General features: G+C 39.5%; 1 protein-coding gene across 1 annotated transcript in view; it reads right to left on the reverse strand.

Moving 5' to 3' along the window:
- Positions 1-13,197: 13,197 nt before the first annotated feature.
- YWHAQ (tyrosine 3-monooxygenase/tryptophan 5-monooxygenase activation protein theta) overlaps positions 13,198-27,481 on the reverse strand; it is a 37,406-nt gene continuing 23,122 nt past the window's right edge. Inside the window, exons 3-6 of the mRNA XM_025454691.3 lie at positions 18,689-18,812; positions 16,154-16,317; positions 15,845-15,940; positions 13,198-14,272 (exon numbers count right to left, since the gene is read on the reverse strand). Coding sequence (XP_025310476.1) covers positions 14,213-14,272; positions 15,845-15,940; positions 16,154-16,317; positions 18,689-18,812 — 444 coding nt within the window. The 3' untranslated portion in view covers positions 13,198-14,212. The remainder of the gene's footprint in view (positions 14,273-15,844; positions 15,941-16,153; positions 16,318-18,688; positions 18,813-27,481) is intronic.

Raw genomic sequence — 27,481 nt, forward strand, 5'->3', positions numbered from 1 at the left:
TCAGTACTTTCCACCTTTCGAAGATTCCACGGTAACTGAAAAAATATAGGCAGAGAGCAGTTAATCAGGAGAGTATATTTAGGAGACTGTTTTTTAGTGGACACAAAGCATCTACCAAGACATGAGAATTAGCTCCCTAATCCAAACCCAACTAAGTGAAGTTTTCATGCAGTTCATAAGTTCCAACATTATTCAATATTCTCCCCAGGTTCTTTTAACTACTATGCCATTTCCAATCACAGCAGCCCTCCTAGCAAAGGAGGCAGAAGGGCCACCGTTGTCTGGTCCAGGAGCTATGTCTCACCCTTTGTTTTCCATAATTGATGCTTTACCTCCAAGTTTCTTTTTTTTTTTTTTTAATTTTTATTTATTTATGATAGTCACAGAGAGAGAGAGAGAGAGAGAGAGAGAGAGAGAGAGAGAGGCAGAGACACAGGCAGAGGGAGAAGCAGGCTCCATGCACTGGGAGCCCGACGTGGGATTCGATCCCGGGTCTCCAGGATCCGCCCTGGGCCAAAGGCAGGCGCCAAACCGTTGCGCCACCCAGGGATCCCTACCTCCAAGTTTCTGTTCTGTTCTTTGAAGATTTCATTATGGCTTAGAAAGGAGCGTATGGACTTTGCAGCCACACAGTTTGGGCTTGGACACTCGGCAATTACTTTTGACAAGTCACCTCGTGTTTAAAACAGGGAGGTAAGGGGTGCCTGGGTGGCTCAGTCAGTTAAGTGTCTGCCTTGAGCTCAGGTCATGATCCTGGGGTCCTGAGATGGAGCCAGACATTGAGCTCTCTGCTCATTAGGGATTATTCTTCTCCCTCTCCCTCCTGCATGCGTTCTCTCTCTCACTCTCTCAAATAAATAAAAATCTTAAAACAAACAGGAAGTAAAGAGAACCAGCCTTATAGGGTTTAGAGAGGCTGGTGTTGTCCAGTAGAGAGATGGGAAAATAGCTGTAGCATTTGAAAGCAATTTGTTGGAGCAACAGCATGATCAAAGGAAAAACAAAAAAAGCCATACATTAAAAAAAAAAAAAAAACACTATGCAAATATTTGGTCTTTCAAAGCCCTTTTGACAGAGGATGATGATGTCAGGTAGCCTGCAGAGAAGAGAATAAATTTGCATTGTTTTCTACTCTTCCGGGTCTTCAAAATTTTAATATGAAAGCTCTTGTGATTTAATCACTATTGTTCAACTGATCCCGTTCTAAGAAGCCCTGAAGCCAGGTCACATGGTAGATATGGACCCAAGCCCTTGCTTCTATTCCCAGTTAGGGGAAAGCTGTCCTTGTCCTGGGCCCCACATGCTGTTCTGAGAAAATGTGTTTATCAGGTTCCATGTAAGGAATCTTAGTTCATGAATCTGTTCCCAGAAAATAAAATAACTGGCTAATAGTCTTGAATGATCTGTTCTTTGCTTTTGGGCAAGTTCCAGTTTATTCTTGCTTGAGGGTGAACAATAAAATCCACAAGAAACTCCCATGTTTTTTACCTAACCTGGTAATTTAACCTCCTCACCCACTTTCCAAAGCTAAGAGGTAGTCGTGTGCCTGGCCTCTGGCCCCTTCTCTCCCCCTGGCCTGCCTGCTGGCAGAGTGTCTCATGAGTCATAAAATAACCAGGAGACTGAGAGAAAAGCAGCAAAGCTGGAGGGAAGTAGGCCCTGAATGAAAAGTGTCGGGATCTTAGGGGAGTGCTTTTTACACCTTTAAAATAGCTCAGTGATTTTCCATGAACGTGTTGGCTCAGGGTCGGAGGAGCGGCGCCCATCCACAGCTGGTTCTCAATAAAAGTTTATTAAGAAACAAATTCAGGCTTGGAAAGTCCTGGCTGATTAGGAATGAGTGTTCTTTTTTGTTTTTTTTTTTTTTTTTTAAGATTCTTATTTGTTCATTTAAGAGAGCAAGTGTGCAAGAGCAGGAGGAGGAGCAGAGAAAGAAGGAGAGGCAGACTCTTCGCTTGGTGGGGACCCTGATGCGGAGATTGATGCCAGGACCCTGAGATCATGACCTAAGCCGAAGTCAGGTGCTTAAATAACTGAGCCACCTAGGCGCCCAAGTCTCTCCTTTTTATACAAAAACAGATCTTTTACCCATAATTTGGTTTAGGAGAAAGAAGTCACAGAGCTGGAGTATCTGTGCTGCAGACTCCTTGCTCTTAGGCGGTATCACTCAATGTTGCAGCCCATGTGAATGGCCCTACTGAGTTGGGCAGTGGGCAATGGGCAGTAGGCAGTGCACACAGCTGACCATGGCATTGCTGCAGGGAACCAAGAGGCCAGAGTCTAGGATCTTGATCAATGAGATCTGCTTATAAAAACATTAGAATCTAGACAACAGAAAGAAGCACTCTTGCTTCCATGCCGTTCAGATTACACGACCACCAGTGAGAACTGTTGGTCTAGTGGTGCCTCTCTCCAGTGTGCGAATTCCTGAATTCTGATCTACCTGGTCACCATGCAGTCCTGTGCTTTGCTTCTGAGGGACAGGTCACACGGAAAAGCCAGAACATAACAGAGTTGTGGGGATGGGGGGGGAACATCACCATTTCTCTATTGGCTGATCTGAAGCCGTGTAGACCAGATACATAAATTGATGCTGCATTACAACACTGGATCCTATACAGCCTTCGATACTTCATCAGTATGACCATCTAGCTATGTATTATTTACACCCTGCCTTGTTCTAGAAATAATTTCAAAGCAGACATCCATTAAAAATTCTAGGTAGGGGTTCTTGGGTGGCTTAGTCAGTTGAGCATCCATCCAACTCTTGATTTTGACTCAGGTCATGGTCTTAGGGTCTTGGGATGGAGTCCCGTGTTGGGCTCCGCGCTCAGTGGAGTCTGCTTCAGGATTCTCTCCCCCTCTGCCCTTCCCCCTTAAAACAAATAAATCTTACCAAAAAAAAAAAAAATCTATCTCTCCCTCTATTTAAAACAAAACAAAACAAAAAAAAAAAAAAAAAAAAAACAAAATAACCCCACTCTAGGTAGTGGGGCATCTGGCTGGCTCAGTTGGTAGAGAATGCAACTCTTAATTTCATGATCTCGGGGTTGTTCCAGCCTCATGTTGTGTGGGATTACTTTTAAAAACAAAACAAAACACAAATCTCCAGTTAGTGACATAGACATGATTTTTAAATAGTAAAGGGAATGTGGTTGTCATCTAGTCCAGTGATGTTTTCAAGCCCCGGCCCCCGTCCAGTGATGTTTTCAAGCCCCGGCCCCCTTTTAAGGATAGTTTTTACTTTTAGCTGTAGCACTCTATCCATCAAAGGGATCTTTTGCAGGAACAATGCAGCAATCTATTTTATATACATCAAAGCAGAGCCTTCGGGTTTAAAATACTTGTGAAACATCTTCATTGAATCTGTAAGCCTTCCTGAAGTTTCCAGAAGGAGGTTCAGTGATCTTAAAGCCCCCAGCAAGTTAATAACAGGAATGATAGCCCAGGCCTCTGATCTACAGTCCAGGGTTCTGTTGCCTAAACAGTGGTTTACTCTTTAGACAACTCCTAAAACTGGGCCCCAGCTGAGGACAGGCTAGTTCCGGAATGCCAACTGATGGATAAGGTGTGCGGTCGGTCCAACAGTTGGTAGTAACAGGAATGTCCACACAGTACAATATACGCAAAAAGAGCAGCTGGAAGGCCAATTATTCACCAGTTGTCACATCTGATGCCTTAGTAACAGGTCAAAGTTGAGTGCTTAATGCAAACTTCAAATAAGTTTTGGGAGACTTGAGAGGGTACAATATTCTCTTTACACAGTTAGGAGCTCTCAGCTCCAACTGGAGAGGTGGATATTCACCCTTCAGATTCTTCTTAAAAAGAGAAAGGGAGGGCAGCCAAATTTGTGTTTGTAATCTCTCTTACTCTGGTTTAACCTATTAAGAATTGAGGAGAAAGTGATCAGTTATCCTATTTCTACCTAAGTAACATCTCCCCGGAACCATCAGGAGCCTTCTTCTTTTAATAAGCTAGCAATAGGTTTTCATTAGCTTTACTTCAATGAAGCAAGGTTTTGTTTTTAAATATTTTATTCATGAGAGACAGAGAGAGAGAGAGAGGCAGAGACACAAAGAGAGGGTGAAGCCGGCTCCCTGCGGGGAACCCGATGTGGGACTCCATCCCAGGACCCCAGGATCACGACCTGAGCCAAAGGCAGGCACTCAACCTGAGCCAAAGGCAGGCACTCAACCCTGAAACAAGGTTTTACAGGAGGACTAGGAATTTGCTAGGCAGAAAGGGAAAGGAAGGACATTCTAGACATAGGGAGCAGCATGGATAAAGATCCATAAGCATGTGGCACCATCTTGATGTGCTACAGCAAAGCACACAGTACAGCTATCGATTTCTTGCCAGAAAAGCTGAACTTGAACCCAAGAAAGCCTCTTGAGCTAATTTCCACTTATAGGAGATATGGGTGGGGGATAAAGAAACTAGCTAAGTAAAATCACAAGGAAGCAAGAGACAAATCTAAAATGGGAGATATTCTGGGGCGTCTGGGTGGCTCAGTAGGTTAACTGTCTGCCTTCGGCTCAGGTCGTGATCCTGGGGTTCTGGGACTGAGCCCCATGTCAGGCTCCCTGCTCAGTGGGTCTCGAAGTAAATAAAATCTTTTAAAAAATAAAATGAGAGACATTCTAAAGGAACCTATCCTGCTTCTGCAGCGAGCCAACGCCCTCATCCAAAAAAGAGACATGCTCTAGAGTAAGAGATGTGAAGCGCCGCAAACAAATGTAGTATGTGGTCCTTTTCTGAATCCAGATTCCAACAAACTCACTAAAAATATGCTTTTGAGACAACTAGTGGGGGTGGGGGGAAGAGACAACTGGGGAAGCACGACTACCATGAACTAAATAGATGATGCCAAAGAATGAATGTGATTTTTGTTAGGTGTGAAAATGGATGTGATAATGAAAGAATATGCCGTATTTCTTAAGAGATATACCCTGAATCATGTAGTAGTAAAAAAAAATACAGAATGCCTGCTGTCTGCTTTAATACTTCAGCAAATAATATTTTGTAACAAAGAATTAAAATAAAATGATATAGTGGCATGAAACACAGTACGTTATGGAGACAACTATCAGATTCCTACTATTGCCTGAACCAGGCCCTTGTTGGTTTGTTCATCTGGCAAAATGCCTGGCATACCATAATCAAGTATTTATTGCATGCAAGATACATAAAATATTTCATCTAATCCTCTAACAATCCTGTGAAGCATTATCCCTGTTTTACATATGAGGTGACTTGCCCAAGGTCACAAGATTCAAATCCAGAACCATCTGACTTCACCTTTATAACAAACACCTGTAGAATTTGGCTTAAGTTCAGGAACTCTACTGGGCAAGTGGCAAAACAAATTCTAGCCAGCATCCTGTAATATTGAGATCAGCCTACTTTTCCACACTCCTGCAGGTTGCACTCATGTCCCATGCCCAAACTCAAGACATTTCTGCCAGTGTACTGCACACATTCCACTCACAGATGAGATCTATTGAGCCACAACATGCAACAGGCATTGTGTTTTGGTGTTTGGTGTCCCAGGTGTTCACTAAACACGTCCCCTCAGACCATACACCTGAGAGGTGAAGCCAGCCATTTTAGATAGTCAAATCCTTAAAAAAAAAAAAAAAAAAAAAAAATTTATTCATGAGACACACACAGAGGCAAAGACATAGGCAGAGGGAGAAGCAGGCTCCATGCAGGGAGCCCGATGTGGGACTTGATCACCGCCCCCCACCCCCCTACCCCTGAGCCAAAGGCAGATGCTCAACCACTGAGCCACCCAGGTGTGCCAGATCGTCAATTCCTATTGCTAAACACAGGACTGGAAACACTATCCTCATTATTTTGATCTATTAGAGACTTAAGCAAAACTTGCAGAGCTCACTTCAGGTTATCTGTCCCCCTACAGGAAGCACTTGTGATCCAGCCTGAAGTTGCTTTCTGATCCTTTCACTATAGCCCCGCACCTTAAAAGCAAATGAAATACGTAAACACAGTAAATACCTATGTATTAGTTCTATTAGATCCCTGCATGGAGCCTGCTTCTCCCTCTAGGTCTCTGTCCCTCTCTCTGGGTCTCTCATGAATAAGTAAAATCTTAAAAAATAAAAATAAGAGAAGCAGGAGAGATCAAAGTGCTCTACCACCTAACAGGAGTACTGGGCCCTCAGTTTGGTCCTGGAGACCCAAAGAACCAGGTCAGCTCACATGACGCCCTCACAGGTTTCTGGCTTCCCGCCCACTGCTGAGACACCTCTTTGGCTTCCTGCCTCAGCTTGGCACTAATCTCCCATCAACATGGATCTCCCACTAACACCGAATGCAGATCTCTGGCCACATACCCAGCAGCCAGATCCCCGGCTTTCTTACCTAAGGCCTTAAGGATCAAGTCTACTAACTTATTCCTCTCAGCATCTTGTCAAATCATGAAATCTGCTTGGTCAGGACAAGAGTAAAGCTGTATTTTTACTTTTAATACAAAACTGTTGACACAGAATGATGACTGAGGGCCTAAGCAGTTATCTAGAGTCTTTGGTGCTCTTCTGCATATACAACCCAATTTCAGTTGCTGAAAGGAAAACCGTCACACTGATGAGCTTCAAGGGAGCACAAATCTCAAGTGTCCTGCTCCTCCCAGAATTCTTTTTCTATTCCCCTGCCATGAAACTCACCTGATTTTTACTTTGGTATTAATTATTCATGCTTCCTTAAAGCAGTGGTTCAGAATTACCAAGTCCTGACCAGCACCCACACCACTTTGGAATCTGTTACAAATGCACATTATTTTGGGGCACTACTCCACACCTACAGAACCAAACACTGTTTCAACAGGCCTTCTCCGTACTCCTGAAGCCTGCTAAAGTTGGTAATTATGGCCTGGAGGCACCATCAATCACTTACTAGTTAACTCTTGAGAAACGAAGGCAATTCTCAGCACTTACTCTCTGGGTCTTGATTTTTCTTATTTTAACACAATGACCTTCCCCCATTTTATTCCATCAGAGAATGCTAATTAGAAGCAAAACTATTGCTTAATTTTTTTTTTAAACTTCGCATTCCCAAGTTACACTGTCATTTTCTTTTTGTGTCTATGTCCTTGAAAATCTAGGGCAATAGGTCTGTTCAAAGTGTGGTTGATTTTATCCACAAAACTGTTTTCACTTTATTAGATCTCTCCAATTCTGAAATTAGGCTTCTTTCCCACGTAAGTGTTCCACATACATATTTTCCACAATCTTTTACCCTTGGAAATAAACACATAGGCTCACAGGCAGAACAGGTGTCTACCTTTCATAGGTAAGAAAACTGAAGCCGAGAGAGATTAAGCCTACACCTGGAACGTGGCAGAGCTGCAAGTTATAGTAATGAATGTCTAAGTTAGACCTTTTGACTTCCGGGCTGCTACTCTCTCCACTTAGGTCTCACTGTCTCTCATGTTACGCAATCGTGGGAACAGACCAGCCTAGTTTGGAAGAGTTAACAATCTGGTCCCATTTGTTGTCCTAGCTCTCAAGTAGTCGTGTTGCCAGCAATCAGAGAACACAAGTCTTCAGAGATCTTTGCGGTGAATCCTCCAAGGTTCTTACCACGTTCCAGGATACCTGAAAGAACACTGTGCGTCAAGGACAATGGCTGGAACACAGGGCCTTCTCTCAAGACCCTCAGGTCTAGGATGAAGAAACAGCACTAAGTCCAGATGGGTGAACTGGTGATATCAGCTGAAAACAAGAGGTTTGGTCTCTGCCAGGGGCCTGAGTTATTAAAGTCAGACAGTATGGAATGAACGGCAGGTATTTTTACACTAAATGCCAACTTCCAGTATACACATCCACACATATGCAGAAATGAGGTTAACCCGAGCCGCATTCAGTGGGCTTAACTCCTCTACGTCTCTGTAGTGGAAAGGAAAACAGGCTGCCCTAAGTTAAATTTTAGTTGGCTTTAAACAAACCTCTTCTAGTTTTCACCAATGACATCTAGGAAACAGTAGGCTGTCAGAAAGAAAAATGATTTTTGTATATATATGCAAGTATCTATGAATAACCACAACAGGGCGTTTCTAAGTAGCCTAGGTGACAGTGATGGCTATCTTCACTCAGCGGCACATTATCGCAAGAGCAAAGCAAATGCCCCAGAGAAGTAGAGAAGGAAGCCTGCCTCCCAAACAAATGAGCCCACAACATGTAATTTTATGTCTGAATTAGCAAGGAAATCACTAAATCTTCAGTTCAAATTATAGTACTTAACCCTTTTGATAAGCATTTGAGAACCCCAGATATCCCCGAAACAGCTGTATTCCAGCTCACACAAAAGAATTTAAGGGTTTAGAGTTGTAAGACCTATTGTATTTTTTTTTTTGGTACTTCTTTTAACTCAGGGCTCAATCCTGCATTTCGAATGAATTGCCCTTAGTAATTCCTATCACGTGAAAGCCCTCAATAAGCCTCTCTGCTACTTGAGTAAATCCTAACTAGGCCCTGTGTCCAGGGTTTAAGTACTTCCTCCGTAGTCTTAGGCCAAGGCTGTGATGTGTTGCAGAAATAGTGTTTGAGGACAAAGGGAAGATAAAATAATTAATCTTTACATAATCCTTCAAGCAATGTGAAATAAAACCATCACTTTCAAAAGAGGGAGGGAGTCTCTCCTTTTTCTAGAGGGCACCAAGGGACTCACTGCTCAGCACATTCTAAAGTAGAAAGTGTCACCGTGATCACAATGCTGTAAGTGGAAGGGGCCCAGCCATTAAACACTGGGATTATTCACTACAGTAAAATTATGAATTTATAGTCCTAGGACATAGACCGCAAAGAAACCTGTAAGATCACCTAGGAGAAATGGTTTCCAAGCTCACTTGAAATAAACTTTACATAATCCAATATTTACATAAACTGACTTTACTATTACCCTTATTAACATGTCATATATTTCCCATCCTATTATTTTAGTGTAAGCTCTACATCCAACATGGAAGCTTGAACTCATGAACCTGAGATCAAGAGTCACATGCTGTATCAACTGAACCAGCGAGGCATCCCAAAGATTTTTAAGATTTATTTATTCATGAGACACACAGGGGGAGGGAGGGGGGGTAGAGAGAGAGGCACAGAGACATAGGCAGAGGGAGAAGCAGGCTCCACGCAGGAAGCCTGATGTGGGACTCGATCCCGGGACTCTGGGATCATGCCCTGAACCAAAGGCAGACACTCAACCGCTGAGCCACCCAGGCGTCCCCAAAAATTTAAAAAAAAAAAAAAAAAATTTAATCTCTACACCCAAGGTTCGGCTCGAACTTAAAACCCTGAGATCAAGTCACACAATCTGCCTACTGAGACAGCCAGGGACCCTACTTCCCATCCTATTAACAAAATAAAACTGGCAGTGACACAATCCACTACCTGGTTACAACCTAAAATGTAAGAAAGTAGCAATTATTGCTTTACTCTCCAAAAACAGGGCAACACAGTGCAGGAGCGGAGTACCAACTTGAAAGTAGGCCACTCAAGTTCAAATCGTCATCATACTACCTGTGCTAGCCTCTGTGCTTCAATTTTTTCCTCCAAAATCAGGAGAAAAGTCTAACCCCCAAACCTCATGAAATGAACTTCTATTTGTGAAGATACTTAAGAAAAAGGACCTGTTGCGATGAGAGAGTCAGGCCTCAATAATGCTGGCCCAAGACCACATGGAGCAACGGGAGTGGAAACCTGAGCTGGAATAGCCTGATAGCTCTCCCACTCTAATACAGCACTGAGCAGGATTAAAATTCAATGGCCTTCAGCAGGAAGCATACACAATGAACATATCTGAGCCATAAATTTGACAAACTGCTTGGCAATGAATGTGATTTCCTTACTTTCTCTTAAGATTGTCAAAGGGTTCACCCCTTAAAAAAAATCTGAGAAGCATAAAGTAAAGCCTTCATTTTTAAAATCTGGTTGATGAGAAGAAATAGAGTAATTTTCATCGAAAATCCTTTTCAATTTAGCTAGTACAGAATTACTGAGAATTTGGTTATTTGCATCTGGTTCTTTTGTCTAGTTTCAGGCCAAACAGCTAGTTGCTGAGCCCTCAGGTAAGTCAGTTGGTCTTTTCAGACTAGTTTCCATACCATGAGTTAAGTCTAGCATATCCTAGAATTTCTCAAGCTGCTCTTGAGGTTTTACTCAAAGGGCAAAACTGACAGATTTGAAGTATTTGAGTAAGAGGTAAAACAAAAAAAAAATCCCTAAACTTCCAAATACGATAGAAAAATACTAATTTTATTTACTCACTATAATAAGCAAACCGATCCATCTATAACAGGGAACAGTGGCATAGAAACTAATTTGGTATGCCATTTGAATTCAAACTCTAGGTCTGTCACTTTAATAAGACACATAATTTTGGGCAAGTAATTTCATTTTTTTCCTCATTAGATGTCCTGTCAGTCAAGTTGAGAGGGGAATCCTCTCAACTTGACAGGGAAGTTGAGAGGGGAATCCATTCAATTAAATATGAATGTGCATGGCCTGTGACCAGGCACCAGAATCTATTTAATTAATATGGGTTCCCTGTAAGTAAAGCAAAGGGCTGGAACATCCATAGACATGCTCAAGGGGTTATCATTTTAAACTGAAAATGAGATAAGTCTCCAGCTTTATTCTCTGGACATTTATTATTATTCCCTTTAAAACATTAGTTCTGAAGGCATATAGCCATTGACAAAGTGTGGATAAGCAGTAAATGGCAAGACTGCTTCAAACTTGATTTCATAATGATAATCTTCGTATCTTCAGGGTACCATTGGTTGTCTAAGCTCCTGCTGAAAGGATCCAAAGTTTGTTGTGGTTTATATTGGAACTTAATTGCAATGTCCTCAAAATTCAGTAGTTACTACACATGGTATACATAACATGGTAACTGTCCTCTTGCAAAGCTCATCAAATACAAATTAAAGAAGGAAAGACAACAGATGTAGGTCAGAAGAAAATATAGTGTAACTGCCTTCACCAGTTTAAAGTGAAAATCTTCCTAAACCATATAAAGAAAGATGAGGTTAAATGTTCATTTTAATATATTCAGATGGCACTCACCTATAATCAGTCCAAATAAAATCAGGCTCACAATTAGAGAGAAGCAGTCACATGTCCATGCCTGTAATAGGCCTCGAATGTTTTTGAATATTTGGCTCAACTCCTTAAAAATCAGTGCATTTAAAAAATAAGTGATTATAATTCTGATTTTCTTAAATTATTTTACTCTAATAGAATTTTTACACACCTCCTTTCTAGTGTTTTTCATTTTAAAAAACCACAGTAAAGTCTCCACCGATAAATACTTTAAATTATATACCTGAATGTTGTTCTACCAATCCTGCCCCCAACCAAAAAGTAGTTTTTCTTATCTCAAACAAGTCATAGTTCACTGTACTGTTCACTGGGGAACAGGAATCCCCAATGCTTCTATTTTGGATAGTCCATGTTAGAATGTAATCCTCCCAAATTATTTTATTAAATCCAAAATGACATTTAAAAAACCCAAACCACCCTCCCAATTAATAAGTTCGAATTATAAAATAGTTAAGATTTAACATTTGAGGTCTGAAAGTAATTTGAAAAGTTTGAATACAAATACACCTTTGAACCTTTCCTCCACCAGAAACTTCATTCACGTACTCCTTTCCTCTGAGGTGTTTTCTCTCCTACTGAGTTCTCAGCAGTGTTCTACAAATAAACTCTACATCTAGCGTAAGGAAGCCCCAGAATCAGAGGGTCAAGAGATACCACAAGGCTCGGTTCCTTTTTAGAGGCCACTTTCTCCTAAAGCAAGGAGAGGCTGATATTTGAGACTAAATGCTGAGAATAATCTGCTCTTTAAGGAGGAAGGCCACTTTGGGGCACCTGGGTGGCTCAGTTGGTTAAGCATCTGCCTTTGGTTCAGGTCACGATCTCAGAATACAGATAGGGAGTCCCAAGTCGGCACTCAACAGGGAGTCTGCTTCTCCCTTTTCCTCTGTACCCCCAAATTCCTCTGCTCATGCTTGCTCTTTCTCAAATAAAATCAAGAAAGAAAGAAAGAAAGAAAGAAAGAAAGAAAGAAAGAAAGAAAGAAAGAAAGAAAGAAAAGAAAGAAAGAAAAAGAAAAAGAAAAAGAAAAAAAAGAAAAAGAAAAAAAGGAAAAGGAAAAGGAAAAGGAAAAGGAAAAGGAAAAGGAAAAGGAAGAGCCAGCAAGCAACCAGGCAGGCTACTTTGTAATTACTCAGTGATTACATAGTACTTACCAGTACTTGTTAAAATGTGGTAATTCTTTCTCCTAATTCACAATGCTCTTCCTATGTTCAATAAACTTTTTATTTAAAAAGTAGTGTCTTGGGCAACCTGGGTGGCCCAGCAGTTTAGCGCCGCCTTCAGCCCAGGGTGTGGTCTGGTCCTGGAGACCCGGGATGGAGCCTGCTTCTCCCTCTGCCTGTGTCTCTGCCTCTGTGTCTCTCATGAATAAATAAAATCTTTAAAAAAAAAAAAAAAAGTAGTGTCTTACTGACTTAGATTTGGGGGGACCAAAATTCTATATTTAAATGGGTATCTCCCCAAGTCCCATTCAATTCTTTTCATGGTCACATTTTAGGAGATAAAGGTTAATCCTACACAGCTGAATTTTTCAGATTATCTTCTGACTTTAAAATAAATCCTCAAAAAAAAAAAAAAAATCCTCAGGTCAATATCTAAGACAGGTTAGTGTAACAGCCAATGTGATATTATAAAATCAAAATTATTTGAAGCTCACTAATGGCACAACAATGTTTACAAAAACTGAAAACTAAACAAGTAATATACTCTCAAACTTTGACATTCTGCTTCAATATCCACTGAAGCATACTTCTAACACCAGCCAAAGCACTCATACTCACATAATTAACTCTTCTAATTTCAAAATGTCCACTTTATTCCATATAACACTTAACTAGGTATCATTTACATCTGAAGAAGAGATGGCCCACATAACTGATCTATGGTAAAATACTAACTCTAAGACATGTAGTCCAATTTTATACATTTCCAGGCATCCCTAGACAAGTCAATCACAATGCAGGTACAGGTATCACTACAATTTACATAAGATAAAAGGGAAGTATCAGTAAACTTCAGAAAGTAGTAAATTCATCTGTCCCTTAAAACGAGTGTGCCATTGTTACAAAGCCATAGTAAATGGTTTATAAAATGTAGTTTTATTTTATGTTACTCTGCTGTTACATAGGGCATAACATTTTCACAAGGCTTTTTTGGGACTACAGTCAATGATTAGCAACACACAATAGTGGTCCAACTCTCTACATGACAATCACTAGACAAACTGGACACCCTCTCACATGTGTACACATCTGCATGGAAAAGTACTAACGTTTTAGACTTGGACTTGTGTACTTTATTTCCCCTTTCTAGTGTAGTAAGAAATGACATGCACTTTAATTTGCCAAAAGCAATGCTTGTATTCTGGCAGCAACATGCTACTTCTATTACATAGTAAAGTGAATACCAGAACTACAAAGGCAGTAGGTGTAAGTGAATTTTTATTGGGAAGGGAAGTTGTCAACTTAAACAGCAGCAAATGAAGAATGAGTAAGGAAACTTCCTGTTGTCACAGATACACAAGACCTCCATCATATATGATACGGGAGGCATTTCAATTTGTGACCCCCAGCGCAGAAATGCCAAACGCTTTCCACTCAATCTAATACTTCTGGATTCCTACCAAAAAGGAATACATTACGAGCATGAAAAGTTGCTTACTGAAAGGAAACCCCTGAAGAAGAGTAGGGGAGGGAATGTAGAAATTAAGAAGTTATGTGGAACACTTTTAAATTGTAATGACTACATTTCATATCTTCACAGTAATACAAAACACAGTCACTTGCAGAACTGGTTCAGATTACTTAAATACCAGATACATTTTTAGTCCTCTACATAAGTGTTTGGAAGTTACTTATGTTTATATGAAATGAAGCTATTAATACTTTTCTACAGCAGTAACTGCACACCAGGAAGGCCAAGACAAACACAAATCAAGGAATGGAGTTTTCCCAAAGCTGTGGTGTGAAAAGACTATAAACAGTTGATTCCATACACATGAATGGGTTTCTTTGCTATAGGAAATCCAAATGGAATAAGGAATGGAGATGAGTAAAAAGGTTTCTCGAGGGGAAGGATGACCACCCTGTATGCATTTAGTTTTCTGCCCCTTCTGCTGCATCACATTCTTCTCCTGCACTGTCTGATGTCCATAACTAGGAGAAAAAAAAAAAAAAAAAATTAAGTTACCCAGACAATAGACCATGACTTAGAACGGAAGTTAGGTTTCTCAAAATCCCAACCACCACCAACTCCCTCCCCAAAGTGTATCTTTGTAAACTTTCACTATGCATTTACAAATGACACACAAACACACCATTTGAGTATATTTTTAAAGCTTTCTCTCTTTTTAAATAGTATAATTTTTTAAAAAAAGGCAATATCCTTAGATTTTAACTTTCTCTCTGTTCATAGCAGCCCCAATGTTCTTCCTGAAAGCACTACTGAAATATCATTTATGAGATGAGTAAGGCAAAAAAAATTTTATAGGAAGAAGGTGAACCATAGTCATTATAACGGTTTCCAAACATTTGAAAGGCAATCCTATGGAAAAAGGAGGCAAACCTACTATGCTTGCCTGATGGGTAGAAGAAGTAGCAGTGGGCAGGAGGGTGCAGAGAGCATTCCTGAATTAGACAGGATGTCAAGACAGAACTGATCTCCAAGGAATCTCCAATTTTAGGATGGAACAATGAAGTGAAGAAGGGACTATCAATACTTATTGACTACAATCAACAGTTCATAAAAATGAATCACTATTCAACACCAAGGGGACTACTGGCATTTCTAGCTCCATAGTATTCTTAAGAAGAGGTGTACTGGCTCCATCTGCTCTTCTTCTATGGAAGTGCTTTATGCCCATCCTTCCAGTGTTACCCCACAAGTGCAGGGAATTCTAATGGCTGGGAATGAAGCATCACAACTTCCTTGTTCAACAGCAAAGTTGAACAGATACAGTACTAAAAAGGAAAGAAAAAAAAAATCCCTCCTTGCAAAAGACAAAGCTCCAAACTGAAGGCCTAGAGAATTATTTCTGCCACATTTAGCATAAAATTTTTGACATATCCATCTACTTGAACCTATAAAAGCTAAGTCCAACTTATATTTTTTTTCTCCATTACTTTTCCCTTCATTATCTGCCTATCCACAAAGCAGAGAGAAAAACAAAAGATAATTAAGTGAAACAGGTTTTGGCCTACAGGCATAGGTGGAGTAAACTGAGGTTAAGGTTTATTCCCCCATCAAATGCCTGTAAGACATCATGCAGAGCTCACAAAGTGAATTTTCATTACAAGGCACTTCAACAGGATTTTAGGAAAGCTTAGATACCTACATAGTCCCTAACCTGCTGTAGCTAATTTACCCAAAGGAAGAAAATACTGCAACCACAAAAACTTTCTATATTAACATAATTTATCAACATCTTCATTCCAATGAAATAAATAGCCAATGACATTAATATTAACAGTTCCTACAATCTTACTACCTTCTCAGGAAAGGTCTAGGTCTGATAAAACGCCTACTCAATTTAAAAATCTGCCCACAAAAGAACAGATGGCCAATACAAAACACTAACAAGCACTTAATACTTTTACTTATGTATCTTTATACTCGTTTTCTAAGAGAAAGTGTAGCTCTTACATAACCACCCCAAATGATAGGAAGACTGAACTAAAATAGAAGTACTTTTATTCTTAAAAATAAAATTAAAAGAACGAACAACTCACTGTTAGGTTGTCTCTAAGCAATTGCATGATGAGGGTGCTGTCTTTGTATGAATCTTCATTCAGTGTATCAAGTTCTGCAATGGCCTCATCAAAAGCCTGGTAAATATTAATATCCATGGTAGATATTTGCATCAAAACAAACTGCATTACTCTACAACTATAAACCATTTTTATAAAATAGGTGAACATCCACTTTATGTTCTACTATCAATTAAAATAAAACTCAATGGAATCATTTTCAGATTCCCAGTTTATGACAATGACCCTATCAATATGAGTAAGAACATATAAGAATGACCCGAAACTTACTGTTTTAGCCAGAGTGCAGGCAAGCTCTGGGTTATTAAGGATCTCGTAGTAAAATACAGAAAAGTTAAGAGCCAGCCCCAGGCGAATGGGGTGTGTAGGTTGCATCTCTTTCTTGCTTATATCAAAAGCCTCTTGGTAAGCTCCTTGGGAATTATCTATCGTTTCTGTGAGGGGGGGGGAGAGACAAAAGAAGCACAATACTGAAAATATCCATCAAGTATACAGCATATTAACCTTTAACTTATGCTACTACCTCATGCAGAGCTGGATTTTTCTCTGTGGCCTTCCTTTAAAACCATAGTAGCAAACTGAAAACATTACCTCATACCAGCTTATGGAGAAACTAGTTTATAATGTTGCTTTTTTTATTTTTTTAAAGATTTTATTTATTTATTCATGAGAGACAGAGAAAGAGGCAGACACACAGGAAGAAGGAGAAGCAGGCTCCCTGCAGGGAGCCCAATGTGGGACTTGATCCCTGGACCCAGGATCACGCCCTGAGCTGAAGGCAGATGCTCAACTGCTGAGCTACCCAGGCGTCCCATGTTGCTTGCTTATAATCAGCTTTAAAAAACCCAATATGAGATAGTGCAATTGGATTTTTCCAGATCTGTGACTCAAACAATTTTCTTTTTCCGTATCTTTTAATTTTACTAATTGGAAATGCAGCAATTAAAAATAATTTCACCGATACACGTCAATAATACTTCAATAAAGCTAGAAAAAATTTTTGGCTATCTCTTCTCAAAATCATGAAAACACTTTACAAAGATCATACCACCAAAATCTCTTTTTTTGTGACTTATTTGTAAAAACAATACTAATCCTTGGTATCAAGATGTATTATGTAAAAGGCAATATAAAAGTGTCAAAATACAAAATAAAATCTGCTCTGACAAGAGATTGATTACTGGCCTAATAAAAAGGTTACCTTCCTGAAAAAAGCTGTTCAGTGATTGTTACCAATTCTAATCTGACTATAGCCATGCTTTCAAAAGAATAGGTAGGTTTTCTCAATGAGACCACTGGCCCATTACAGCTTTAGAAATACTCCTCTAATAGAAATGTAAAGTTAACCTTTTTATGGCCTGAATATAAGGATTTTTCCTTCTTCAGAAATGGCACACTTATTAATCTAAATATAGCTGGTAGAGCCCTCACATAGTAAGGAGTTCTTGCTGTTTGGCATTTAAGGAAGTACTGTAATGAGTAGCAGTAAGGGGTCTCAGCTCCTAAGCTGTAAATACAGACTATGAGTCCCAGTCTACCGGAGTATTCTATGGATAGGGATAGAAATGCCAGGAAGCTAGAAAGGGTTAAATAAGATTAATGCTGGGGCTATGTCCCAGTCTCCCAAAGATATCCTTGTGACTTGCAAATATCTGTTACTTTCAGCTTTGCTTATCTTTATGACAACAGAAATTATACATCAATAAGTTTAGTATACAAATTGTTACAGTAGGATGCAATAGTTTTCTCTTTGTATCTTCAATTACACTGATATTTGGGGTGGTAAAACTGTTCCACTTTCAGTTAGTACCTCTTTGAGGGTAGGAAGCCACAGTAACTACTTGAAAAAGTACACTCTTTTTGGATGGGGCAAAATTAAAAACAAATTAATAAACCTACCAGAAATAAGGAATTGGGTGAAAATTCTAACTAGAATTTGATAAATATGATAGCAGGCACATACACAAAATTTAATAGGACCTGACTTGTACTCAGCTACTAATACTCCAGGAGGCTAAGTCCACTAGTAATAAATTGCTTTGATTTTCTTTTTACAATCAACTCTAGCAATTCATTTATTCTCTTTCCCAGATCTATATTTTCTATGACAAACTATATACCAGCAAAACTCTCACTCACCTCTCTTCCTCAGAAATTTGGTCTTGTAAGTATTGGTAGTCAATGTAATGATCCTTCAAAATAGGTAGTTAATAAATTGTCAAACAGAAAAAGCATAACATGCTGTTTCTATATTCTCTTTGTAATTTCCAGTAAGTTTCAAGGTACGATGACACAAAAGGCCATGTAACAGCACAAACTCTCAAAGCATATGCAAATAACTAGGGGGCTAAAAAATATGCTTCACCAAACTCTAAAGTATAAAAGAGTAATAATAAGCCTCTCTTATTTTTTCTTTATTATTATTATTTTTCACACTGAGTGTGGAGCCCAGCATAGGACCTGAACTCACAACTGTAAAGATCCAGATCTGAGCTGAGATCAAGAGTAGGAAGCTGAATGACTGAGCCACCCAGGCGCCCAAGATTAAGCCTTTTAAATAATATCTTAGCAGATTATCACCAGAATTTGAGTTTAATTTTTCAAAAACAGTACATTATGTAAATTCATGGCTATTTTCATTTTTTAGAACATTAAGGTCACATTACATTAATTTTATCGTATGTAGATTCCAAGATTTTTTAAAAAGTTACAGAGGACCTGGAGATTACATAGCGACTACTGTCACAGTGTCCCACTTATCCTCCCTTCCTTTTTTAACTTTACCTATAAACCAAACATACTTACGTTTTCGATCATCACCACACGCAACTTCAGCAAGGTACCGAAAATAATCTCCCTTCATTTTCAGATAGAAGACCTTACTCTCTGGATTAGTTGCGTTGGCTATTAAATACTTATCCAACAATTCCTGAAAAGAAGGAAGATAAAGTATTAGGTACCAATAAAAAGCTATTTTATTACAGGTAAGCACAATGAAGGACTACCACAGTAACTACAACCATTCCACCTTGGACTTGAAGCATGGACTGAGAGCAGGGGTCATGTAGTTGTCATCAGTTGAATGCTTTGGCCTATAGCAAGTCATAGTTTCTAATAAAGCTAGGTTACATCAAACACTAAATATAAAGAGCTTGTCTATTCACTCATCCATTCATTCAAGTAAGCATTTCTTGGTACTGGCTGGGTGCCAGGCACTGTATTTGGCCAGAGGGGATATAAAGAAAACACAAAGTTCTTGCCCTCAAGGAGCTCACAGTCTTAAGTAAGATACAGAAACATTATCTTGTTTATCCTTTATCTAGGATAGTAGCACCACAGAGAGAGCATCTGGCTGTGCTAGAGGTGGCCACTAGCTAAACAGGATTTCCCTGAAGGGATATTTCTGACTTGTTAAGAAGGAACAGTAGGAATGTATCAGTTCAGAAATGTGCATGTGCAATCAGCTTTTTTTTAGTTTTACATGTTTGTGTGTTTGTGTGTGTATAAGTTATCTCTGCACTCAACGTGGGCCTCAAACTCATAACCCCCAAATCAAGAGTCACGTGCTCTACTGACTGAGCCAGCCAGGCACAATCATTTTAAAGAAGGGAAACAAAATGTTTAAGACATCAAGTATGAAGAATATAATCACAGAACAAGTAAGTCAGCATGGCTCAGAGCAGGGCTGGCTGTTCAGTGTCTCTTACAGACTACTGCTCATCCAAAATAAGGGTAAATACAGGGATCAAGAGAAAGTACTTTAGAAACAATGACAGTCATGTCTACTGAATAGAATTATTTGAAAAAATATTGGGTTAGTAACTAAGTACGACTTCATTCCCTATTTTATTCAAAGAAATGTACCCTTGGATCCAATGAGCTAGTAGCGCTTCTCAAACTGAGGGATTTATACAAGATGTGCCACAAGAATAAAAAGTCACAGAAGAGGGGGTGTCTGGCTGGCTCAGTGGGGCATGCAACTCTTGAACTCAGGGTTTTGAGTTCCAGCCCCTGCACTGGGTGTAGATATTACTTAAAAAGAAAATCTTCTTAAAAAAAAAAAAAAAAGTCACAGAAGACAAATAGGATAGAGATCTTCTTGAACTATCAATTTTACTTGATGGTACGTAAAAATCTTTTTGTAATAAAAAAGTATTATAGGTGGCTCAGTGGTTGAGCTTCTGCCTTTGGCTCATGTCGTGATCCTGGGGTCCTGGGATGGGGTCCCACATCGGGCTCCCTGCAGGGAGCCTGCATCTCCCTCTGCCTGTGTCTCTGCCTCTCTCTGTGTCTCTCTCATGAATAAATAAATACAATCTTTAAAATATTATGGAGTAGAATAAAATTCTCATAGAAATTTTAAGACACTAATGCCTGTACCTCATAGGTTTGTTTGGAGAATAAAACCAATAAATAGATGTGAAAGTATGGTATGATATCAGCATGTGAAGTGCTAATGTTAGTGATTAGCTAGCCAGGTGTTCCCACTCTTCTATCTAGGTGCATAGTTTGAGAAGCATTGATCTAAATGATATAAAACTAGTGGAAAAGTTTAAGCAAGGAACAGACACAATCATGTTTGCATTCTGGAAAAATTGCCACCAATATTATCAATTAACATTATATGAAAATATCAACTACAATACAAAATTAGAAGTTTGGAAAAGAACTCAGTTAAAATTGTTTCAAATTCATGTAAGTATTTTTTTTTTTAATTTTTATTTATTTACGATAGTCACACAGAGAGAGAGAGAGAGAGAGAGGCAGAGACACAGGCAGAGGGAGAAGCAGGCTCCATGCACCGGGAGCCCGACGTGGGATTCGATCCCGGGTCTCCAGGATCGCGCCCCGGGCCAAAGGCAGGCGCTAAACCGCTGTGCCACCCAGGGATCCCTTCATGTAAGTATATTACTGAAAAAGTAAAAGCAGACTTTTACAGGTTAAAAACAAAAAAGGCTAAGAAAAAGTTTAGAAAACGCAGTTCTAACTCAAGAACTTTCATGTATCTAAAAGTGGCCTAAACAGGAATACTTGGGTGGCTCAGTGGTTGAGCACCTCCCTTCAGCTCAGGGCGTGATCCTGGCTCCCTGCATGGAGCCTGCTTATCTCTCTACCTGTGTGTCTCTGCCTCTGTGTGTCTCTCTTGAATAAATAAAATCTTTAAGAAAAAAAAGGTCTAGGGCAGCCCTGGTAGTGCAGCGGTTTAGCGCCGCCTGCAGCCCAGGGTGTGATCCTGGAGACCCCGGATCGAGTACCACATGGGGCTCCTTGCATGGAGCCTGCTTCTCCCTCCCTCCGCCTGTGTCTCTGCCTCTCTGTGTGTGTTTCTCATGAATGAATGAATGAATGAATGAATGAATGAATGATCTAAAAAAAAGAAAAAAGAAAAAAACGGTCTAAACAAAATGCAGTGGTTACATCCATGTTATTTTAAAGGAGAAAAAAACAGAAAAACATTATATTTTACACCCCCAATTTTTAAGTCTACATAAGCCACAGGAAAAATTAATTAATTAATTTTCATAATTATGAGAAGCAGGCTCCATGCAGGGAGCCTGATGTGGGACTTGATCCTGGGACTGCGGGATAACACCCTTAGCCAGAGAAAGGCAGGTAACTCAATCGCTGAGCCACCCCCCAGGTGTGCCAGGCAAAATTACTTCAAAAATTTTAAAACTGCCCAACAAAGCCCCAGAAGTCTATATATATTATAAAACTGGCAAACTCTTATCAAAATTATGGCTTCAATCAGGAAAGTTGCCAGGCCAGCAACACAGCATTAAGGGCCACATCCAAACATGAGAGAGGCAACGGTGAAAATGAAGGCTTCCATACCACCATCCTCTTAACTAAGACAAGATTCGAAGGATCAGCTTGTAAGAATTTCTTCTGCTCAACATCACCAATTCAATTTTATTTATTCATGAGACACACAGGGAGAGGCAGAGACACAGGCAGAGGGGAGAAGAAGGTTCCATGCGGGAATGCGGAACTTGATCCCAGGATCAGGCCCTGAGCCAAAGGCAGACGCTCAAGGGTTGAGCCACCCAGGAATCCCACCAATTCAATTTTAATAGTTACTAAAATGAACCTAAGAAATTTTCCCAGAATCTTAAATTCATACTACTTTAACTTTTTACTCTAATACCATTTTTATCTATCTTGGATGACTTTCAACTTAAAAACTACTTTGGGGAACACCTGAATTTAGGATCTTTGCAGGGAGAAAGGCAACAGTGTGACTGCCACAAAAAGTTTTTTTACTTATTGTGAAATCTCAAACTGACTCATAGTCATCCCTATCTTAAAAGAAAACTCAAACAAGAGTGGATTCTGAGAAGTTGTATTAAATAACGCAAAGACAGTATTTATTCTGTGGGAATCACCACCTCTGCTTGTACCCAAACTGAGGAACTATAATGTAAAACAAAGTGCCTCTCACTTTTCTTTTTCTTCCAAGTGAGTCAGTCAGTTAAGATAAGATCTCAGAGGATCTCCAAAAAGGTGCCAACTCTGGTGAAGCTATTTAGTCACAAAAAAAGCTACTTGGTACCTTTAAGACCTAGCACTTTGTGATTAAATGTGGTAGAAGTGTGGTAACAGCGGCTGAGAAAAGCCTGAGTGAGGACTTGCGGTAAGAAGGGAAATGTGGTTCTAGCACCGATCTGTCCTCACTCCCACAGCCAGATGTGGGCATGCTCCTGAGGATGGCTTACTAGCCTTCCCAAAGACTTTGGCAAGTGGCTCAACAGCTACTGCGCTAGTAACTACACAGCCACTTACGAGCTAAACTCTTCCTTTCTCAAATCTGGATTACTAGTTTGCATCCAGCCATTACATACGATTGACAATACTGGCTTTTATAGAGGTACTTGTACATCACTTTCAACCTGGAGTTTCAGCCAGGTAACACGGTTCTTTTCAGATGCCACTAGCTGGCTATCTGTGAAGGAAACAAGAGGTACAGAATAGTTCTGTCTTTCCACATGCTATCAGTAGTAGAGATGGTATATTAACCCAAAAAGACAGTGGATTCTGCTTCATGTCTTACCAAATGATCATGGCTGTTAACAAGTAGTATCAATACCAGTATTAATTATTAATACCAGATAGAATAAAGGCTATGAATACTTAAGAAATATAGTCTAAGTGTACAGTTTTTATAAAAGTTATTAAGAAAACTCAATATGGATCAGAAATGACAAGTGGCTCCCTGAGTAAGAAAATCTTTCCACATACGGTCATTGGTAAGAAGTCAGAAGACCGAAAGGGAATCAGTTAACTATATGTAGTTTAAAAAGCTCCCCTTTAATTTCTCTTGTGCATTTTTTTAAATTTTTTTTATTTATTATTTATTTATGATAGTCACAGAGAGAGAGAGAGAGAGGCAGAGACACAGGCAGAGGGAGAAGCAGGCTCCATGCACCGGGAGCCCGATGTGGGATTCGATCCCGGGTCTCCGTGATCGCGCCCTGGGCCAAAGGCAGGCGCCAAACCGCTGCGCCACCCAGAGATCCCTCTTGTGCATTATTCTTGCTGATTAAGCATGAGATCCCCTTTATAAATCTTCAACCCACAGATTTTATGATCCTGGAAGACTTGGAGAGCTAAGATTGAAGTTCTCTCCAGCACTGACAATGTTATCTGACTTGTGCAGAAAAGGCAAGTGATGCATTCCTTTTTGAAAATGTAAGATTCTTTTTAAGATTTGAGAGAGAGCATTCGAGAATTGGGGGGGGGGGGGGGCAGAAGGAGACAGAATCTCAAGCTGAGTGCAGAGCCTGTTCAATCCCACAACGCCAAGATCATGACCCAAGCCAAAATCATGAGTCAGACAAAACCAAATGGGGCACCCAAGTGCCCCACAATTCTGAGAGATTTGTAAAGAAGTTGATGTACTCATTCCCCAAAATTACAAGATGGACTGTAATTGAGATCTAGATCAAAGAAACTCAAATCTGAGCAGAATCAGAGGGAAAAATATCAATTACCATAGAGGTCACTTTAAGAGATGCTAAAGGACCTTAGAGCAAGCTTAATCTCATACAAATAGGATGGCAATGAAATTGATGTAAATTCAGTACCATAACCATTCCTCTTCAATCCCATGTCTTCAAAAAAAAAGGCTAGGAAAAAACCAAAACTTCAATACGAATTCTCTCTCTAGGAGTCAATTATTTTGGTATATAATAATTCAACCATCACATCAACAGTTTTTTTCTTAACAATTCACCTGGCTTCAATGGAAATATTCCGTGGCATTCAACAAACTATAACAATTATTTTTACCTTAAATTCATTTAAGTGGTTTCTGTTTTATAGACAAAATATAAACTGCTTCTGTCCCTCATTACATAGGTTACTCTTTATATAAGAAACCGATTTAATGAAAAGAGTAGGTAACTGGTAACTGGTGAAGAGCTTTAAAATACAAACGAAATAATCAAAAGGAAACAAAAAAAAATGTTCTAAGGATTTTTCACTTCCCTATTAGTAGCTTATTGAAATTCATTAATAAAAAACTATTAGACATTCAATCTCTGACTTTAGGGCATATCTACTCACCATTATCTGCATATTTTTAGCAGTTTAAATCAGCACATATTACCATCAAAACAACACTATATTCATTCAATTCAGTAAATATTCAAGTGCTCTACATGTGCCAAGTCCCATTCTAACCACTTTATGTACCATTTACCTATAAACAAACCACTGACAATAAAAAATCACACTGGAGTCCAGAAATGTGTCCAAAGTCATACAGCTAATTAAATGGAGCCAGAATCTGAAACTAGAGCATTTTTAATCACTACCTGATAAAATAAATGTTAATATAGCCAAAAATATCTACAAACATTTGGCCTTATGTTAGATATATAATTAGTAAAACTAAAGAATTAATATGGTATACAGGGCAATATAATTATTTAACAACTGGAACATTTACTGAATGGTAAGAACTAACTTTTTCTAACATTCCAACTTTAAATATTTTATATAGTACAAAGAACCACTGACGCAGTATATATGAAAAATAGTCTCTAGACAGAACTCTTAATTAGATTAATTCAAGACATTGAAATCAAAGTAAAACTCAAGAAGGAAGTCCTATGTCATCCAGAAAGAAATTACACAACCACCCACCCTTGAGGTAAAAGGTCTGAGGGAACCCTTCAGAGGCTGCATGTGGTAGGCCAGAATTATGGCTGGGTCCAAGAGTAAGGAAGATGAAGGTCAAGAGTAACTTTGGGTTATTTTACAATGTAAAATTTCAAAAAAAAATTTTTTTTTCAGAAATTAGATTATTATTTGTGAAAGTGACTTTTGTTATTAGCTCTGTGATCTTGTGGCAAATCACAGCTTCTTAAAGATCTTTCTTCTTAAAGATTTTATTTGGGATGCCTGGGTGGCTCAGTGATTGAGCGTCTGCCTTGGGCTCAAGGTGTGATCCCAGAGTTCCAGGACTGAATCCCACATTGGGCTCCCTGGAGGGAGCCTGCCTGTGTCTCTGCCTTCTGTGTCTCTCATGAATAAATAGATAAAATCTTAAAAAAAAAAAAAAAATCCAAAGACCTTCTATTCTTAGAAATTACCATTCTATTACAATTAAAGCAGCTAGGGCTGAATCTCATAAAGGATTTGTTGCCTTAATCAAGGAGTCAGTAACATTACCTGTAACACAATCCAAGTGTTGATCATATATTACATCATCAATCAATGGAAGTATTTTCTACTCTTAATAAAATGAGTGCCTTGAACAGTGAATTGCCCTTGCACTATTTTAAAATGTTTACTGATTTAGAACTAAGAGACTTGGAATCTAAGTCTTGAAACTCCAGCTCTGGTGCCCAACTAAAAAATGAAGGAACGAAGTAAAAATTTTCATAGATAGAGGCCAATGACCAGCATAAGGGATCCCATAGGCTGTGTGATTTAGCTGACAAAACATGACAGATGAGATCAGTTAGAGCTCAAACTCAAGTTGCAAAGCCTATTCAGGTTCCTTACTTCCTTTACTTAAGCCTGTATCAAATCCCAAACCTCTACAAGCAAACACACATTTTAACAATAAATTATACCAGAGAAGTAGAGTGACTCTATGCGCTCTCTCATTCTTAGTAAGTATCCCAATTCGGAAGATATATAATCATCCTGAAGATAAGGCATGAGTCATAATTCAGAGCATTATTTCAATACTGAAAGATAAGGAATTAAACTTCTTGCCGTACCATTTAACATTTGCATAAAAGGCGCTAAAATTTTTAGGCACGTACTGAGAAATAAGTGAGGTCATGTTACTAACAGTAGTTCTTTTTTTAAAAAAAATATTTTATTTATTTATGAGAGACACACAGAGAGAGGCACAAGCAGAGGGAGAAGCAGGCTCCATGCAGGAAGCCCAGTGTGGAACTCGATCCCAGAACCAGGATCATGCCCTGAGCCCAAGGCAGGTGCCCAACCCCTGGGCCACCCAGGCGTCCCCTAACAGCAGTTCTTTCCCTGAACATCTTTATATTTTTATTATTGCTTTTTAAGATTTTATTCATCTATTCATATGAGAGAGAGAGAGAGAGAGAGAGAGAGAGAGAGAGGCTCCATGCAGGGAGCCCGACATGGAACTCCATCCCAGGTCTCTAGGATCATGCCCTGGACCGAAAGTGGTGCTAAACCGCTGAGCCACCGGGGCTGCCCTTATTATTGCTTCTTTAAAAAGACTTACTTATTGCCGGGGAGGCGGGGGCGGGGGGGGGGGGGCACAGAGGGAGATAAAGCAGACTGCCTGCGGAGTGCAGAGCCTGACCTGGGCCTCGATCTCACAACCCTGATGAGATCATAACCTGAGCAGAAATCAAGAATCAGACACTTAACTGAGCTACCCTGAACAGCTTCTATTTTATTATTTTTTTAAAGATCTATTTATTTATTTTTATTTATTTTGCGTGAGAGAGCATGAGAGCACGTGCGTATGTTTAAGAGGGAAAGAGAGGAGAAACAGGAAGAGAATCTTAATCTTGTACAGACTGTGGAAGTCTGTATTTGAAGGTTCTTGCATTCATGGTGATTCTTAGGGGCAAACATTTGGCTACATTATGCTTTATACTTTAGACATGTGAACATTTATATATGGAAATACATACTGTTTTACTACAAATTACTTTTATTTCTCCTTAAGTCTTAATGTATATCACATTAACATATTTAAAATACCTACTAATTCATTTTCATTTAGTTAAGGACACATAAAATACTAATCACATAGATGGGGTTATCTGAAAGAATAATAGGGGAGCCCTGCATTGGGCTTTGTGCTCAGGGCAGTCTGCTTATCCCTCTCCCTCCGCCCCCACCCCCCACCACGCGGCACACATCTGTGTGCACGCACACACTCTCTCGCAAATAAAATCTTTAGACTTAGGGGAAGGATTCTTCCTTCATCTGTATCTTCTCTTGACACAAAGAAAGACTCTGGTTTCCATTAAAATAATACAAGTCCATCACAGAAATTTCTAAAGCGATAGTTTCTCTCCTTTCCTCAGGTTCTTAGCCATCCAGTTCTTCCTCTCCTTCAAGGCAACCATCATTACTAGTTTCTTG

The sequence above is a fragment of the Canis lupus genome, chromosome 17, assembly GCF_003254725.2.
Source record: "Canis lupus dingo isolate Sandy chromosome 17, ASM325472v2, whole genome shotgun sequence".
NCBI lineage: Eukaryota > Metazoa > Chordata > Mammalia > Carnivora > Canidae > Canis > Canis lupus.